Source organism: Drosophila hydei, unplaced genomic scaffold (assembly GCF_003285905.1).
Source record: "Drosophila hydei strain 15085-1641.00,03,60 unplaced genomic scaffold, DhydRS2 tig00000172-arrow-pilon, whole genome shotgun sequence".
Classification (NCBI taxonomy): domain Eukaryota; kingdom Metazoa; phylum Arthropoda; class Insecta; order Diptera; family Drosophilidae; genus Drosophila; species Drosophila hydei.
Genome location: NW_022045682.1, coordinates 2,107,619 through 2,128,064, shown reverse-complemented (window position 1 = coordinate 2,128,064; position 20,446 = coordinate 2,107,619). Strand labels below are relative to the sequence as shown.

The following is a 20,446-nucleotide window of genomic DNA, read 5'->3' as shown; positions in this document are numbered from 1 at the left end:
GAAACATGCGAACCGCAATTCGACCCTAACTGACCTCAGCACGCAAAACATCTTGCGTCAAGGCGGCGCATCTTCTGGATTCTTACGTCTTGCCACATTTTGTTTCACTCGAGCTGAACATGCGAATGCCAATGCCAGTGCTCAAAATCTTTAGATTGTTGTGACGGGCGGGCGGATATGCCGGGTAGCCGGCTCTGGATGCCGCTGCCATGCCAACACGCCCCAGTAATATGCCCCAAAAGGCTTCGGGGCCAATGCACGATTATGGCTATGCGAAGGGTTCTGGTCTGGTGTGGCATGCTTCTGTCTCAGGGCGCTGTGGCAGGCTCTGCGGCTGCTGCTCGGTTTCAGCTGCTCACATAATGTGACCAAATGTGTGTAGCCAAACAATAAATGAAAATTGTGTGCAATTGTCGTGCCTCCAACTGAGCTGCCAGCCAGCCAGTGGGACGCGCTCCACAGCAAATCCCAAGCAAGTTCGAGCCTCGAACCCTTTGCCAAAACTACTTTTTCTGCTTCTGGTATAAAAGTTGCTGTTGTTGTTGTCATTGTTGCTTGATGCTCATTTCATGTTTGCTTTTTTAGTGATACTCTATAGCAATGTAGCTTGGGCATGTTGACTTAGAGTTTCTCTTTACTTAGAGATACAAATGCAAATAGATTAGGGACAGGGCTAGATAGATACAAGAGCCTAAGTAGCTATGCATCATATTACATCTATCTCTAACAGCTGCACAGGCAAGACAGACTCTAGAGGATATGAGAGTTTGACAAGGAACTGCTGGAACTGCATAGTAACAGCGAGTTACAGGGCTACAGAGCTACAATTGATAGTTTACAGAAATGCTTAGCTAGTTTATATAATCTACATACTTGTGAGTCTAATATATAAGTATTCTAACATTTTATGTATTTATGTTTAGCTTGAGCTTAATATATAATCATCATAACATCTAAGCATAGAATAAATCTTGAAGAATTTCGAACGTCAAATATTTTTTAACTATCATTTTTTTTTTGCTCTAAAAAAATATTTTTTTGGCAATTATTTTTTTTTATCAGCCACATTGTACACTACTTTAAACCTTTTTTTTATTTTTTTAATACTTCTCTTAAGTTCTTGTTTCATACGAACTGCATTGAAGACTTATTCTCAATAGATTTTTTTTAACATTTTTTCCTCAACCAATTTTTTCTTTTAAGTAAATATTTGCTTAAATATTTATAACTTTTTTTGCGTTTCGTGAACATTTCCTTTAAAGTTTTCTTTTTAGCCTGAGTCTAACATCTGTTTTTGCTTTAACCAGCCAAGTGTGTTGGCTTGCGTGTCTCGTTATCCTTTTTTATTTGAAGCTTGCTTGATGCCAAGTAAATAGTAAACACACACAGGCACAGGCACACGGAGAGATGACTATAAGAGAGTCATGCTTAGATGGGCATTGACTTTAAGAGGGTTAGGGGTATTCCGTGCCATTGTTTCCTTTTTGTCTTTTTTTTAGCTCATGCCGCAAATGAGGCTGAGGCCAGTTGCTTGTGGTTAAGTTTGTTGGCTACACACACGCTGGACACCCTCTCTTCCCCTCTCAATTGCCCTTTGTCTTCTCGCTGGTAGTCATTTCATGGCTTGTTGCTGACTATTTTGCCGTATTATTGGCGTTAAGTTGCCTGTTACCTATGAACCCGGCCACAACAATGGAGTCGTTGCTGCTGGCTGGTCGCTGGCTCTTATCTGCTCGCATTATCATCATTATCTTCAATTTAATGCGTGCCAGACGGACGCAGAACACTCGACAATTTTTTCTTCTGCTGCTTTGCTGCATCGCTTTGTTTTTGCGGCTTTGCTCCTGGCAGTCACTTCCTGCCATTTGCCTGCTGCTACTCTTCTTCTTCTTCTTCTGACGCTGCTGCTTCGTTTTTTTGTACTCTATGTAATGCCACTTTATATGCCGCAGTTGATGCCTTTAGAGGCTTTTGTGTTTACGCCATGTTAAGCCCTGGAATCCCTAATGCCAGAGGACATCGCCAACCACTCACCCCGACTGCCGCCGTCACTCTCTCTCGCCCCTCACATCTGGCCATCTCGCCATCTCACTGTCACCCTGTCTATTGGCACATGTGTATTGGCATTTGCTTCGTTGATTTTCCACAACATGCTGTGCCTATTTGCCTAGTTGGCCATCCTTACCCTCCCTAGTCCCCCTGCTCCCCTCTCATTCATTGCTGCTGAGGCTGGTGTTAAGGTTCAAACATGGCGCAAGGTCGTTTCAACCAACCGAAGCGGGCAACATTTACATTTACATTTCCATTGCCCGCTCCACCCAGCTTCGGCTTCAGAGTTCCATTTCCATCTCTATCCGGAACGTGCTTGGGCTGATGCTGCCGCTGCTGCTGCTGCTGCTGCTGCTTCTGTTGCCTTTTTATGCATGATCTCATCGCTGACTGGCAGCCAAAGAGGAGTGGATAGGCAGGGGGCGTGGCAGCATGCGATACAGCATTCGACATATCTCTTTTGCTTTGGGCCTTATCCGGCAGTAACTGCTTTGGACTCTCTCTCTCTCCCTCTCTACGGGCTTTTGAAAGGCCAGACAAAAGTTAATTGCCTGACATTAAACTATGAAAATGATAGGCGCCAGGACACACACAGGACATATAGAGAACATGTCCTGCGGGAGCGCACACGCACGCATTATCAATATTTTGCCCATGAGTGTGTCTCGACTGTAAAATTCTTTGTTTCGTGCTAAGCTGCGCGCGACTTAAGCACCTCGAAATCCCCTTTGCAAAATAAAAACCAAAAGCATTTGACAGCAACAACAACAACAACAACAACCAGGACGCGAGCGAGAACGTAAAGCAGTGTCAGGGTTGTCGGCTTAGAATCAAATCTAAAGTCAGGCAGCAGTCAGAGCCCGCCACCAATTCTAATTCCAATTCCAGCGGCAATCCTCGCCAGCAGCTGTCTGCCTGCCTGGCTGTTGAGTGGGGCGCCCAGGTGAGATCCGATTAGGCTCATCAGCAACAGCAGCAGCAGCAGCCAAGCCGCGCACGCGAGGGCAGCCCAATAAATAAGGGTTTCAGCTTAAAACTTGATCAAATGCATTTGGGGCCAAGCCAACACGTCAGAGCCCCACGAACTCAGCTCAAACCCAATTGAGTTTGAGCCATTTCGAGCCCGTTCGGCAATTGCAGATTTAACTCAGATGCGCGTTTATATATAGCAACATATATTGTGCAGCATGAGCCACGGCAAGGCGAGCCAAGCGCCTGCCTAAGCGCAGCAAATCAACTTCAATTTGTGTGCCAAATGGGCATTAGGGGAATGATGCTAGCGCCTGAAGTAACGTTTACGAATGTACGTAACAAAAGGGGTAGGGCAGAAATTTGTAAGCGATTCATAAGTGGCTAATGAGAGACGAGAGGCAGGGGGAGAGACTGGGAGAGAGGGAGAAACAGGGCAAAGGGATGAGTCTTTCTGGAGTGATAATAATTGGAATGGGCACAGTTTGTGTCGGAGAACGAGAGGGAGAGACGAGGAACGGAAGAGAGAGACAGATAGATAGAAAGAGATGGGAACATAAACAAATATAGAGAAGAGTAAGAGAGAGCGAAATAGATTGGGAGTAAAAAAAGAAAAGGAGAGAAAAGGACAGTGAGATAAAGAGGTATAAAATTGGAGAGAAACTGTGAGATAGCGGCAGGCAGAGGGAAAGGCAGAGAAAGAGATAGAGATGCTAACGATTAAGTAGGAGAGACATAGATCCATCTCTCTATATGGAGAAAGATAGGAAGAGATAGAGATGAGAGGGAAAATTAGAAGGAATGGGAAAGGTAGAGCGAGATAGATACAAATATATAGACGAAAGTGTGAGCGAGAGGAAACCATCTTGAAGTACTTGTCTTAAAGAATATTTTTATATTCGAAATTCACAATGTAAACAATTTCTTCTATCTCTACTTATCTCCCATCTAAGTATTTATTGGCTTTCCTTCACATACCAGGTCAAGGAGTCTCGTAACTAAAAACGTATAAAACATACTAATAATAAGAAAGGCCTCACCTTATTTAAACAATCAAAATCACAATTCCTATTTGAAATCCCTCGACAACAAGCCCATTCACAATTATCCATAGAACCCATAAAGCACGCTTTGAAATTTCACTAATTTTTGTGACATTTTGTCATTTTGCGGTTATTGAAGGAAGGACCTGCAATTTATAGCCCGCAATTTGGCAATGACTTATTGAAGGCGATTAGACAGAGGAGATGAAAGCCGCTGGCAGTGCCCGACTGTGTGGGGCAGAGGTAGGAGGGGAGACAGAGTTGATGTAGGTAAGGCTTTGGGGCAGCTGATTAATTTGTAGGTGTCAATGGGAGCGAACGAGGCCTAAGTGAATTTTTATTGTTGGCCGTAAATCAGAAAATTGCCAACTGTGAGCAGAACTGAGTTAAATGAGAGAAAATTGGTAAATTGGCAAATTGGAAAATCGTCAAAAAACATTTCCTGCCCCAAAGTGAAACAATTAAATTTGTGTTTGATTTCGTTTGCCAGGCAAATGCTGTTGCCTGACAAGACAGGTTGTGTGTGCGTGTTGCCTTTTGGCCCGCAGCAGGAGAGCAACCACAAATGCTGGTCTCTTCGCCAGTGGCCTGTGTCCTGTGAACTCTTTTGCGTTCGATCAACAGGCTCGAGCGCTGCTTAAAAACATTTACCAGGCCAGGCCAGGCCAGGACAGGCCAAGCCAGGCCTTTGGAGTCACATTTGACCGCAACTGTCTAATGCTTGCCGTCCCCCTCCCACCTCTTTGACCAGGCCCTTCCCTTGACCACACCTCTGCGGTTTGTCTCTGTCAGCGTTTGGCTAAGCTTTTACTTTATTTTACATGTTTTTATGCTCGTTCACGAGTCGAAAAGGAAGTATATTGGCTGCTTGAACTACAGAGCTTTGGCCAGCTAAGCAACAAATGAAAACTGATTGGGTTAAGAATCTATAGTCGCCTCTTCCAGCACTAACTCTCAACCTTACATACAAAAATCTGTACACATTTTGTGCAGAGTGCGCGTATTACGTAGTCAGTCATGCCCGCCTGCAGCCTTCTCACTTTCCCACTTTTTTCGCCCTTAAACCATTCTCAAACGCCAATTAATAAACATTACAATTAGAAATCGTTGCGTTTATTTTGCGGTTTCTCGCGTTTACTGCTAAATATTTCTAATGAAACAACAAATATTAAATTTAATGCCGCTTATAAATGCAAATTAGGCTTGCATTGTGGGCGTGGCATGTGAATGAATGGGGCCGTTTGTATTTTAATTAAACCGCATTTTACCAAAGCGCGTAATTCGAATTCATTTCGTATATTTATTCATCTTTATATCAACTCATATGCTTCAATTAGCACAATCAATGTGTGGGCGTGGCACACTCACTCCCTCTCTCTCCCTCTCTCACTGTGTGTGCTCAGTTTTGAAATATATAAAAGAGTTGGGCACGTAAAGGCGTCTAATTAGCAACAGTTCCGACGGCACGTGGGAGTTGACAGCAATTTGTGAGCATTGCGTGTTGACCGAGCATATGATACAAAACACATCTATTTATAGTGACGACAGCAATCAACTCTATACGAAATCCTAACTGTACATAATAAATGAAGTGTCATCAGCTTTTATGAAGTATTCAAAAGTTATTGTTTTTGTAAAGGCTAATGCAGCTGAAGGTGTTAAATTGAACTGAGCCAATTGCTATTGGATCTTATGACATTGAAAAAAGGAATTCGGGGAGTATTAGTTCTATAAAAATGTTTGTAACAGACAGCAGAAAGCGTGGTTGAACCCAAGCCTGAACTCAGACTGTGTGCTCATCATTTTTTACGTTAACTCATCAATAATAATCAATAATTTCATTTGATATAACAGCTCTGCATAGAGTTCAGGGTATTTGCGAGTCGTGCACTCTCGGCTAAAATCACTCTTACATATTAATTATGAAGCAATCAATATTTTCTTGATGCAAATGCCGCTATAAGTGTCAAGCTAAAATACTAAACTAAACTAGTAAATACTGTTTCTAGTATATTTGGTATTTTGTTTCACCAGTTTATTGTGTTAAAGCCAACGACTGTCTATGACATCAACAAGAAAATATGCAGCTAATTTATTGCTGCATTGTTTTTTATTGTGCAATAAATTATATAATTTCATTGCCAATGCAAAAATGTTTTGTCTTTTATTATTATGCTAATTGAATGTTGCAGGTAGAGGTAGGCGGAGTGTGTGCTACGAAATGAGTGCAGAGATGGATGGAGTTTAGTTTATGTGAAGTGAGCTAACAAAGTTGAGTGACTAGCAAATATTGTTCTTAATAATATTATTATTATTTATATATTTATTATTAATAGATTAAATAGAGAAAAACTTTAGATTTATAAAAATTTTACAATTTTGGGGCTTTAGGAATATTAGCTTGAGTAGCTTTTCGAAAAAGTATATATATGTAATATATTTGTATATTTATATATATGTATATATATTTATATGAAAGCATATAAAGCTACCTAACTATAAGTTCATGTGCTTCTAGTTAGTTTGAGTAATCAACATCAAGATTCAAAAGACACAGATTATCTTTAATCTAAGCCGATTTATATAGCTAGATATATAAAATGGATAAGTATACGTGATATATAATATTACATTGTACAAATAGTAATACGATATCTAGACGGCATCCATCCTTTAGCTGCCACATAAACTATATTTTAAGATCTTATATCTGATATCTTATAGATGATATATGGAATCTTATAGCAGATATGTTTTCCTGTTTTATGAACATTTGTTGAGAGCTAACTGAAAACTTTATGATCTATTGTAAAGCATAAGAAAAAGCATTCATCTTATTTATGTTGTCTTTTAACTGTCTTTCGCACACTTCTCAGTCGACCCTCGCATGTAAACGTATTCAGTCTTTTAGCTCTTGCCTCTTTTGTCACAGTCAGCGCAGTTTTTAGCCAGTCAATGATTCGATCGCAGTCACTGAATTAATCAAGAGCTGCGACTGTCAGCGCTGGCTGCTGCCTCAAAATGGATGCAAACGCAATTAGTGTGGGTGCCACAGCCACAGAGACAATGTGAGAGCGAGAGAGACAGAGGGAGAGCTCAGTAGTTGCAGCCGGATAGCTTTTCGACCTGGCTAACTGCTAATTACCATGTGCGATGTTCTTGTGGTTTTCTATTTGAATTAATTACGCATTTGATGGTTGACCTCAGTTGTTGCTGTTGCTGTTGCTGTTGCTGCTGTTGGTGGCATTGTAGTTGACTGCTGTAGTTGACTGAGCAATTGCCGTTAGCCATATTTTTGGTTTCAGTTTTTATTTGGCTTTTGATTAGCTCTAATAGCCACATACGCTAATGCGGCATGGGCGTGTAATGCAACGCTTAACCCAACATTTAACTGCAACTTGTTGCAACAACAACTGCAGCAACAGCGACAGCGACAGCGACATTGACAACGTGGCTTGGCCACACATAAATTTCCCTTCTAATTACTTGCATTCAGCATTTAAGTTGGTTTAATAATTGTTCGCTTAACAAAAATATAATACACTGAGCGAAATTTGGTAGCAGAAAGAAATGAAAATAAATTTACTTAAATTTGTTTTAAGTTAAAAATAAATTTAGAATATTTTAAGTTAAGTTAAACGTTATTAATTTAAGAATTTAAAATAATTTTAGCTAACAAAATTTTAAATTTATTAGAACTTTTATAATTTAAATAAAAAAAAACTTTAAATGAAAATTAAATTAAAATATAATTACATTAAATTAAATGTAAAATTCCCTTTTTAAACATGAATTAATATATATAAAAATTACAAAGTTAAATAGCATTCAGAGCTCAAATTGAAAATTCTTGTTGATTCAGAAATTTCAAAATTGTTCACTTCACATGAGAAACTCAAGTTCACACGACACTTTATCCCCAAGAGCTCTTCTTATTTTCAGTGTATATATATACATGTGATTACACTGTAAAGTCTATGCAAATATTGGACCCCGTTCTAGTTGTCGTTGTTGTTTAGGGACTCTGTTTAAATGGATGCCGTTTTGCCTGCCCTTGCAACGTTTTAACAAATGCGTCAGCACATTGGCTAAGCAGCTCTTGGCTGCAGCCATAATAAATGAGTGGGGCTGAGCGGGGGCGTGTGGCGGAGCTGTGGTCATGTCTGGTCACTTCATTATGCAGCTATTTATTTAGTTTGTTGCCCATTGTAATTGCCGAGCTATGCTAATTAGACGTTCGACCCGCGTCGGGGTCAACTAATGTGGCACGCCCACGACAACTGGGAGACAGCGATACATTTAGAGAGAATTGCACAAGGCGAGTTCAAGTCGCTAACAAATAATGTCAAACACATTTGTCAGCATCACAGATCATAGTTGTGGGAAAAAGTGGAAGTAATTAATGAAAAGCAAAGGGCGCACTGGCATTAATCAAGCGAGAATCAATTAAGCCCAGTTTAGTGCCTCGCCTCAAGCCAGTTTTGCATCTATTTTTAGTGTATTCAAGCGGTACTCACAGTTGACATTCAATGTGGTCACAGCCTCCAGGCGTTTGCCCTCGTTCATGGCACGATTGCGCACGACACACCTGTATTTGGCGCCGTCATCCTCGCGGCGTGGTGTAATCGTTAGCGTCGCATTGGTGGGTTGATCCTTGGTGCCGCCACGCAGTATGGTGGCAGGCAGTTGGGTGTTAGAGCCTTCACGATACCAGCTGAAGGAGAGAGAAAGACAGGGAGAGAGTTAGATATATATATTAAACAGTCTACGTTAGAGGTAAAAACTTATAAAGTATATCATGCAGAGAGAAGCTTATGATGGCAGCTTAAGGAGAGAGAGAGAAAGAAGGAAGGCGAAAGCGAAGCTTATAGGAAGAAAGCAACTTGCAAAAGGAGTAGCTAATGGAAATAGGACCTTAGAGAGACAAACGAGAAAAGATAAGATTTAAATTTATGGGTAAAGTTGCTCGAAGAGCGAAGAAGAAGCAGATTGAGCGAAAAGCTTAAAGACGAAGTAACATAAAGAGACAAAAGCTTAGAGAAGATAAGACTAGCTTGATGAAAAAGAAGCTTACTGCAGAGGGAGACAAGCTTATAAATATCAATTAGATGATAGAAAGAGCAGCTTAGGGGGATAAGATAGAGAGAGAGCGAAAGGGAAGCGTTCAGAGAAGGAGGCCTTTAAAGCATCTAGCACTCGGGAGACCCTCCCGAGTAAAGAGATTTTCAATTTCAGTCGGAGACTAAAGTAACTTTGCTTCCATTAAGCATTAATAAAGACACGTGTCTCTCAAGGTAAGCAAAGCTTATTGTAAGCCCGTCTTAGGGAAAGATTAGCTTACAAAGAAAATGCTCGACTTACGTAATTGTTGGATCCGGTGAGCCGCCAATACTGCTGCATGTCAGCTCCATGGGCTTATCCTCGGTTGCCACGGCAATGTTGCCAGGTGAGATGACTGGTGGATGCGGTGGTGTGAGCACGGTTAGATTATGAAATTCCTGATGAACATCGGCGCCGGTGCCTTTAGCCTTGATGCGGCACTCAAAGCGTCCATTGTCGCGATTATAAGAGACGTTCTTAATCTGCAGATCATAAATGCCGCGCTCCGGTTGGAAGTCGAGTCTGTAAATAGCAAAGAAATTGGCCAAATATTAATTAAATACATAGATTTCTATCAACTTATTTACGCTAATTAAATTTAATCAAATTTCCAATTTATTTTATTGAAAACACGACGCCATTCGACCCCCCATCGAGCCCCAATCACTAATTGTACTAATATTGAAGTTTTACGCTGATGTCCTGCTGCTGCTGCTGCCGCCTGCTGTTGCTACGAGACCCGCAGGTGATTCAACTTTAAACGATTCGCAATATAAATAAATAGCAAATGTTAATATTTGAGCAGGTGCACAAAAAAAGGTGAGGGCGTCGAGGCTGTTGTGTGACAGCAACATAAATAAAATCAACGTTCAATAAATGTTTGCATATTTTTGCTAGACGTGAACTTCGATTGACGATAACGATGACAACGCTGTGGCGTGCGAGGGCTGTTCCAGCAGACGCTAGCAACCGATGGGTAAACAAAATGTCAACATTTTTAAATACTCGCTCGAGCGAAACGAGAGTATATTCGTTTTATTGTCTAGCTATCTCTGATTCTCTCTTTCTGATTCTCTTAATTGTTTCTATTTGTTTCTATTCTCTTTGATCTATTGTTTCCGTTCTCTACTGACATCTCTTCTCGCCTCGCTCTCTGCTCTCTTTGCCATCTCTTCTCTTCTCTCGCTACTCTCTTATGTCTCAACGTTCTCTTCGTTTTGTATTCTCTCTATATTCTCTTTTCCTTCTACTATCTTATCTCTATTATTTCTAGAGTCTCCTTTTCTTCTCTCTTTCTACTATCTTCTCTCTCTCTACTATGGTTTCCCTCTATTCTCTCTTCCCTTTCATCTCTACTCTCTTCTCTTCCGTCTCTGTTCTCTTGCATCTTTACTTTACACTCTACTCTTTGCTCTCTACTCTCTACTCTCTACTCTCTACTCATTACTCTTTACTCTTTACTCTCTACTCTCTACTCTCTACTCTTTGCTCTCTACTCTCTACTCTCTACTCTCTACTCTCTACTCTCTACTCTCTACTCTCTACTCTCTACTCTCTACTCTCTACTCTCTACTCTCTACTCTCTACTCTCTACTCTCTACTCTCTACTCTCTACTCTCTACTCTCTACTCTCTACTCTCTACTCTCTACTCTCTACTCTCTACTCTCTACTCTCTACTCTCTACTCTCTACTCTCTACTCTCTACTCTCTACTCTCTACTCTCTACTCTCTACTCTCTACTCTCTACTCTCTACTCTCTACTCTCTACTCTCTACTCTCTACTCTCTACTCTCTACTCTCTACTCTCTACTCTCTACTCTCTACTCTCTACTCTCTACTCTCTACTCTCCGGTATTTTCAACGCTTGAGCGGGCATTTTGGAGTTAGTTATGCCCGTTAATACTTTTCAGTTGTTGTTCAGCTTCAAGAGTTTCCTTGTTACTGTGGAAATTTAATTGGATGTGATCCGATGAAATGCAGCAACAACAAAAAAGATACAGAAATTGTGTGTAATTCCCCAATTTTAATTGTGAGAAATTTTTGCAAAAACTTTCTTAATTGAATTTTCTATATTTACGCAACGCTCGGACCAAACAGAATTCCCCATTTGCCTGATAATCAATAGAAAATCAATCAAATTTCAAGCGTGGACACAACATTTCCCAAGCCGTGTCTCAATTTTAAGCTGCACCACCGACCACCAGCAGTCAGCACACAGTGCACCACAGTTGCTATTTGTTAGGGTATTTTTGCTTTTGAGCACATCCATTTTTATCGGGTATTTATGATGCTGTGTTAACAAAGGAGGTTTATATTTATAAGATGAATAATGACGAGGGCTTTATCTAAGAGAGATATATATAGATTCAGGTATAGTTACCAGATTAGACTTTCATTGTCAGTCTCGACATCAAAAGATTCCCTATTAGACTTAACTCCATAGGGAAGACTGCTTTTAATAGAAGCTTATAACTTGTTTCAGTTCACCTGGTCAAGCACTGACTCTCCTGCTGCATGCTCTCTCATTTTGTTTGATTATGGATAAGAGAAAATCTACGAAGATTGAATTCTGAACACATTTTTATCTATTCAAATTTAATCTGAATTTATCTAAATTCTTTTAACAATTTTTAATTCATATTTTTCTAATTTTTATTTTTATTATTTACATTTTTATTATTTATATTTTTATTATTTATATTTTTTTTATTTATATTTTTTTAATTTATTTTTTTATAAATTTTACTTTTTAGTATTTTAAGTTTTTAAGTTTTATTTTGTATAAGTTTTTTTCTTTGGTATTTTTATTTTTATTTTTTTAGATTTAATTCCTATTCTCCATAATTTTCTGTTCAATTAAATTTTCATTAGCTTAGATTTAACATGACTTTTGCAAGCGTATTTCGACTTCGACTTCGCTTTGTGTCCTCCCATGTTTTCTTCCATTTTCTTATCCCAAATATAAATAGATTTCTGACAATTTTTTACAATTTCCCCCACATTCAGTGATTATTATTGCTCGTCGGTTGTCCTGGACAACTAGTGAAAATTGATGCAGGACTTTTGCTGGCTGGTCCACTTGGCTGGTCAATGGATCGATAGCACTGGGATAGCAGCCAACAGCAACATCAGTTTATTAAATTGTCAAACAAGATGACACCCACCCAAACACGCGCGCACTACTCAAGTTCATTTGTCAAGCCCAGAGCCAAATGCCAAGGCGTGACTGAGCATGGAGCAGGCACTTGATAAGAACGCGAGCGAACACACACACACACACACACAGCCAACTTCTTTTGGTGTCTAGACGCCTTTTATGACTTTCAACAGCTTTAACCCATTTCTCTCTCTGATCTCCTTCGTTATCCCTTTGCTAATTGTCGCAGCGCCAAAGCAAAAAAAATTAATTTCATTTGTTAAACGTACAGTAAAGCCACTAAAACGAACTGGCTCAATCGTTGTTGACCCACAAAATGGGCAAGAAAAACGAAAACGAAAAAAAAATGATTGTAGCCAGGCAAATTGAGGCAATTCTCTGCAGGCTCTGTGTCCTTCGTCTAGTTGTAAAATTTCTAGTTTTTCTCTCTTTATTTTCATACTGTATTATTATTTTTCTATTTGGCCGCGTCGTCTCCCGCGGCCGAGCGTAGCTGCTCATTTGCAGCCGGCGCTTGGGGAGCAGCCCAAAATACACGGTAAAAAATAAACGAGTGCGCGGTGCAAATTATAAAAATTGCTGGCAAAGCGCGCTGGGCTCCACTCATCGCTTGGCGCTTGGGGAAAACGTGAATCTCTTTTTCGTTCGCTTAAAGCATTACAAAAAAAAAAGAAGTGAACAGAGAGAGAAAGAGAGAGAGGACAGCGCGCGTGTCGCAAGTCCTCGAGCGACAAAAGTTCCTGTGGGATTTATGCTATAGCCACTGTATTGTTTAACACTCGTTCGAAGCGCAAGCAGAGTATATTGGCTTCAAGAGAGAGCTTACTGTTTGTCTAATCAAACTGGAGACTTGAAACTTGGCTCTAGCTACCTTGGATCGCCTCCTCTGCACATTACTCCCAATTTCGCCCATTGTGGGCGTGGGAAACTTCAATTTTCTGCACACTTATAGAGCTGCCATCAAGTCTCTAGAAGGAGATCTCCAAATTTTGGCATCAACTTGCAAAATAAGAAATTTTCAGCATTTGCCCTTTGTTTCTTCTTGAACCTGCATGCGACAGTCGAGTTAGTTCAATTAGCGCAACCTTGGTCTGTTTTATATTTAATTTATACTTTTTCCTTTTTCATTTTTAAACCAAACGCCTCTGGCTGCCGCTGCTGCTGCTGCTGCTGCCTTGTGCAATTTGCTGGCATGCCAGAGCCGAAGGCGCGTGTCGGTTCGTTGTGCTTGGAATTCGATTCGTTTAGCAGATTCCAATGCACATTCTAAATATATATAAATGTATATATAAAATATCTGTCTCTATGTGTTCTGCTTCAATCTGGCGCTAAACGTTAAACGGCCATTGCCGCAGCCAATTATTTGGTTATGGGACATTCCGGTACATGTTTTGGTTTCAGCTTTCAACTCCATTTTCAATGTCTGACTCGCTCTGTGTGTGTGTGTATTTGAGTGTGTGTGTGTAGTCTACTTTTTGGCACTGCATTGCAAAGGCTGTTCCAGCACTGGAAAAATGTATTCAATGTGAGTAGACAAAAGCAGACAGAGATTTGGGTTAGCTTTTCTTCTGTGACATGATCGATAAAGTTTTTTAAAGATCTGTGAAAAAGTTGAAATTTTTTTGTGAAAAATAGTTTTAAATACTTTAAATACTTTCTCCTTCTATTAATATATATTTATATATCTGTTTCTCTCTATTGTTGATTTGTTTCAATGGATATAAGAGAATATGACGAAAGAGTTGAAGAGAGCGGAAAATCTTCAATTGAAAACTCTTATAGGAAATTTCTTGCGTATTCCTCTCCAGCTTAAAGCCTTGTATATTTACTTACTATATACTACTCAACAATTTTAGCCTACCCAAACTGAAGCTAAACAAAAGTCAACTTCAATCTAAGTATGACTTTTCTTTATACATTCCCAGCACTTTTACTCTACTTTCAAATCAATTGAAATCTCCGCAAATTCTCTACGTTTTCATATGCTTTGTTTTCGATTCAAACTAGGAATCGCCTATTGCCACGCATAACTTGCATTCCTAAAATGTTCTGTGTCTGTGTCTGGGTCTGGCTCTGGCTCTGGCTCGTTAAATGAAATGTTTAACGATATATTAGCTGCAGGCTCTTCGCCCCCCACTCCCTGCTCTGTTCTGCTTTGCTCTACAGTTTAGATCGCTGCGCCTCTGGGTCTTCATTTCATGGGCTTCGATGAACCCCAAAAATAAAAAAAAAAAACAACCAAAAATCGCAGCGTCCAAAATACGCCGTAATTTCACTTTTTGCAGCGACAGCTATAGCCGCAGATACAAAGCTACAGATATGCCAAACAGATACAGATACAGATACAGAGACAGTTATATATATATATATATGTATATGCTTATGTATATGAATATAGAAGGTATATAGCGTGTATGCCTAGACTAGTACAATATTGTTGCCGCTCGCCGTTTGCTGTTCGCTGCTTGTTAGCTTTCGGCACAAATTGCAGTAAAAATGTTTTTTACAATTTGCCTGGGAACTGTGCCGCGACGTGAGCGCTAGAGCTGCGAATGGGGTATATTGGTTTTTGTGCCATTTCTGTTTGTGTGTGTGAATGTTGCCATTGGAGTCAAAGACGCGACACTCCTTGGTATCAGGGCGTGGCATATAAATATATACGCCACTTTGTTGCCTGGCTAATTGAAAAGAAACTCATATCTTGCTCTGCTTTACCCTTTGTGGCGTGGCAAATTCTAATTAGTCTAAATTTATTATTTTTTTTATTAGTGAACGGGCATTTGGCAGTCAGTAAAACCGAAATGAAACGTTTTAACTTCCTTTTGCTTTATTTTTTTGGAATTTCTATTTGCTGTTTTGTTGATTTGCTTTTACACACAGTCGCACACATGTTGGACAGCTTGGAACTGCTGCTCCCGCTCCAGCGGCTTCTACTGCCGCTGCTGCTGGGCATTTCATTTGGCAGGCACAAACGCGAATGCATTTTGTGGCCTCGACTGGGCACTTAAAATTTATGCGTTGCCACACATAAAGAAAGCAACAGAGGCGAGAAACAAGAGGCGGCAAACGAGTCAAGCCAGGCGAAACATTAAAAACAGGCCGAGTGAGCACAACGAGAGCCGGAAACGGAAGTCACAAGGCACGAAGCAAATAATAAAAAAAAAAGAACGAAAAATACAATTGCAAAATGGCGCGAGTGAGTAAAGGCAATGAAAATGAAATATAAACAGAGAGAAAGAGATAGACATATGTGTGTGTGTGTGTGTGTGTAGCTCATAATTGTGTGAATGTTTAACACGCGCCGGCATTGACATTAAGGATTAAGCACATATGACCAGGCAGCACCAGGCGTTGGCCGGCAGGACTCGTTTCAATTGCCAAGAACTTGATTTTAATTAAGTTGCACAGCCTACGCACACATGCATAAATCTCACATATGTGTGTTGGTGCGACATTTAATTAACTTAACAAATGGCCAGCAAAGGCTGACATAACAATATAACTGCAAATAGCAACAGGAACAGGAACAGCAACTGTCATAACAATTTCCACCCACACGCGCTTTTCTCATCGTCAGCATTATCATTTAAACGTAACTCTGGCGTGTTTAACTCACCTGTAGCCCGAACTCAATTGCACTTCGCCGATGGCCACGTTGTCGAATTGCGCCGGATTTGATATCGAGCGCGTCCAAAAGAACGAAAAGTCATTTGCCTCATATTTCTCAGTGAAGCGACACTTCAGCACGAGATCCGCGTTCTCGCGTGTGTCAATCGACTCGTCGCCCAGCACCGAGCAGCAGCTGCTCAATATTGTTAAAAGGACTGCAAGAACACATAGAGAAAGAATATATAATTAACAATTTGTTTAACAATTTCCTGGCATATTTGAGTGAGTAAAAAAATAAACTGAAATTTGCTTATACCAGGTCAAAAATATTTCTAGTATGTAAATTGCTGAATTATTTGAAATTAAATTTTTTAACTATGCGAAAATGAATATATATATATATTTTATAATATACAAATATTACATTTATTTATTTATTAATATTTTGTTTTATATTTTCATTAACTTTTAAAAAATTATAAAATATATATGTCTATAAAAATATTTCAATAAATATAAAGAATTTATGTATTTCATATATACTATTTTTAGCGTTTATCATTTTTTTAATGACAAAAATATTTTATAAATTAAAAAAAATTGATGAAATATAAAAAAAACTTTATTTAACATGAAATATTATATATGTTGTGCATGATTATTTAATTAGCAGTTGACGAATAGCTAGAAGTATATATTTAATTGCCCATGAATAAATAACTATTTAAAGGCTGATTTCGTCATAAAAAATTTCGCACTTTATTTTATTTTATAACTTGATTTCATAAATAAATTTGCGCTCCCACGAAAATTTCTTATGCATATTTGAAACTTTTATTTGCCATTTTTTTCGTATTTTATTTTGTTTTTGATGTGCGCCACAACAAGCAAAAGATTGACAACTTTTCAATTTTGATGAAACCTAAGAAGCTTTCGTTGCTGGCTGGCTGTCGGTTCTCTGTCCCAGCCGCAATATTTATTTAATTTTTAATAAGCCATTATAGGTAAGCTTCAAACGCAGTCGTTTCAGCTTATCAATGCTGTCGAGGTATAAATACAATAAAAATAAGTGAAAAGAAAAATAAAAAAACATACAGAAAAAATAAACAATTTTCGGTGCAAGTTGCCTGAGCCGTTGTCCTTCACATTAGAAGCAAAAAAAAAATGGAAAAGGAAAAGGAAAAAAATGGGAAATCAAACGACAAAGTTCTCAAGTCCTCAAGAACATGGCATAGGTGCGTGCGTAGCTCTTAGGCTGTCGCCCGCAGGCCTCGGCCTCGGCCCCAACTCCAGCTCCAACTCGGTCGGGGCATTACTTTTACTTTGCTGCGTAAATTTCGAGTAGAATTTATGGCCGCTTTATATTTGGCATCAAATATGCATGAGCCAGCGTTTAAGCCAGTTTCCAAGTTCCAATTTCTCGAGCTGCGCGGGCTGTGGCAATAAATTTGTGCATTTGGCTGGCGACTGTCGCTGCCATGTGCTAAATTTAAAGATTGTTTCACAATTTCAGTTGGCTTTCGGCTCTCGGCTTGAGTTTTCAGCTATTCACATTAGGGGCCAATAATCGTTAAAATCCAAACAGGGAGAGAAGAAAAAAAAAGTTATGCGTGAAGCAGCCATGAAAATCGCATTAAAATTAATTTGACAGTCGTCTGGCAGGCAGTCTTACCGAATTGTATTCGAGTAATATGAGACGACACGAAGGTGGCAAAGAGATTGCCCTCTCTCTCCCTTCCTTCCTCTCTCTCTCTTTCCTTTCTGTGAGTGCTATCTAGCTGGACGCATCAGTTCTCATTTTCTTGGCGAATTTATGTCAAAAGTTTTCTCTCTCACTCTCCCTCTCGCTCTGTGTCTCAGTCTCTGTCTCTCCCTGTTGTTGTTGCGCCCATTCATTTATTTCTTAGCCATTGCCATTAAAGTTACTTTTTGGCGCTGGCCTCGCAGCCTTCGCTTCCTTTTGCCATTTCACATCGTCTGTCAACGCATTTTGTCTGCTCATTTCGCTTGACTGCCTCAACTGCTGCCGCTGCTGCTGCTACTGCTGCTGCTGCACGCGTTTTAGTCCTTTTTAGTCTTGCCATTTTTGCAGTTGCGTTTCTAATTAAAACTTTCAAGTCGACAGCGGCCATCCAGGCGTTCGTCCATTCGCTAGCACTTAGGCAAATTGCCAGCATTGCAAACGTCAGCGAATAGTTCGCATTCTTCCCACTCTCTCGCTCTAGCAACGAGTTCATGCCGAGCCACTCGTTGGCTCTCTAATCTTATTTAAGTTTTGTGCTACTCGCTTCTTTATTATTATAAATTCTTGAAGCTATAGCTCGCCTTTAGCTCGACCCTTTACTCGTTACTTTCCAGCAATTGCTCTCTCTCTTCCCCTCTGTTTCTGTCTCGCTGCTTTAAACTCGTTACTTCAACTAGGCAGTTCCTTCATGGCAATCGTTACTAGCTACTCGCTCCTGCAATCCCACTATTCGCTTTTCAGTGCACTCGCTTCATTACTTTAGCTCTGATATGTTTATAACTCTTTTATAAAACTTTTATAATTCCTCCTATTGTTTTTTACAATCTTAGTTAATAATTTGATATTGCAATCCTGACATTCATAGCTCGCTTAACAAAATTCAATAAAAAACTCTACCTTTCTGTCTAACGCTAACTCTTCCTCTGCCTTTCTATATCTCTCTTGCTTGCCTTAACTTTGCCTCTCTCACTCTACTCTCATTGTCTCCTTCATCTTTCACTAACTGTCTCATTTTTTCGCTCATTAATTATATACATGGATTGCAAATCCATGAATTTGATTGCACACTTGACTGATTACGCATACGCCACGTGTGCGAGCATGTAACTAATTTTTAGCCCACAAAAAAGGAACATCAGAGACACACACCAGAGCTCATCGAGCGAGAGAGATAACTGTTTGCGCATAAATTTTGCGGCTGACTGCAGTTTGGTATGCAAATATTGACATATGCAAAAATAAAAGCAAATTCCCCGAATGCTATCAATATCACATTAATTGACATGTACATATAAAGCGATACAAAATGTCGGCTCAGCTATTGAGACATGCCACAGACAGGGCGAGAGAGAAACGGACCTGAGCTGAATGAATGATGGCTGAATGTTGGCAGCTCGGATGCTTGAACGACTGAGTGAATGGAGTGAAGGCCTCTGCTCGACATTAAAAATGCAGGAAAAGTCGTCAACGGGCGGCAGTTAACTGCAGTTAATGAGCCGGCAAACGGTGCAAAAAGGCACTTGCAGCTAATTAAATTATCATTATACGTAAAGAGCACAAAAAGGCCGACGAAACGAATGAATGAAGTCGAAGAAAATTTTCTTATAATTGCTGCACGGGAAATTAAAAATCATAAAAAATACGGCAAACGGGCGCCAGTCAAAAAAAAAATGTTTGGGCCAATGAAAAATTCAATTTCCGCTGCAAATTTGCTAAATTCTCTCGTAAACTCTAAACGCTAATGGAAATAAAATAAAATAGGAAAAAAAAGGATATGCCCCTTCAGTACATAAAAAACAAGTCAGACTCAGAATGGCGCATAGCTGATAGCTTTTCTTATGAGTTTACTTTGGCTTTGCTCTAAGAGAATTACACAGAAATCAGAAGCAGAAAAACAAGCTAAAGTGAAGCAAACAGTTGAAGGAAGTGAATTGAATTACATAAATATTGATGGCACATATTAGAGAAACGCCTTCAAAATTCAATTATATTAAAATAGACGAAAATTTGACTAAAAATAACAATAATAAACAATAACAAGAGCCAATTTTTGTAGCTTTAGTAAAGCAAAAAAAAAACGAAAAATTTAACGCTGAATAATGAATATAATTTCTAGAGACTTACTAAAAATATAAATATAAAATTAGGCATAGCAGATATATATGCTAGAAGTAAAGAAGTGCAATTAGAACTGACTAAGAAATCCCTTGATGCTAAATATATAAATATAATTTATATATATTTTTATATTATATATATTTTTATATTATATATATTTTTATATTATATATATTTTTATTTATATTTTTCAAAATATTTTCGATTGTATTATATTATTTTTAATTTTTTTTTGTCTTCTTTTATTTATTTATTTTTTTTTTTAAATTTTGTTTTGTATTATTATACATTGTTTAATATTTTTTATATTTTAAATATATATATATATTTAAATATATATATATTTTTAAATTTATACATATTATTAAATTTATATACATTATTTAAATATATATTTTTAAATTAAAATTTGTATTTGCCTATTTATATTTTTAATTTTTACATTAGTTTAAAATATTTGTTGTGTCTTCTTTGTTTAACAAATTATTATATTTATTATATTTGTTTAACTTATTGTTTAATATGTTAAAAAAAAAAATAAATTTCTTATTTTAAATATTCTGTTACTGTTTTAAGGATGTCTATCTTCTTTGACTGAGATAAATTGCATACTTTTAGGTGTTCATAAGCTCAGCTTTTGCCCAAATTTAATCCGT

General features: G+C 38.7%; 1 protein-coding gene across 1 annotated transcript in view; it reads right to left on the bottom strand.

The window, feature by feature from the left end:
- LOC111602174 (hemicentin-2) overlaps window positions 1-20,446 on the bottom strand; it is a 133,175-nt gene that overhangs the window by 55,246 nt on the left and 57,483 nt on the right. The window contains exons 2-4 of the mRNA XM_023319135.2: window positions 15,936-16,143; window positions 9,423-9,683; window positions 8,579-8,775 (exon numbers count right to left, since the gene is read on the bottom strand). Of these exons, the coding sequence (XP_023174903.1) occupies window positions 8,579-8,775; window positions 9,423-9,683; window positions 15,936-16,143 (666 nt within the window). The remainder of the gene's footprint in view (window positions 1-8,578; window positions 8,776-9,422; window positions 9,684-15,935; window positions 16,144-20,446) is intronic.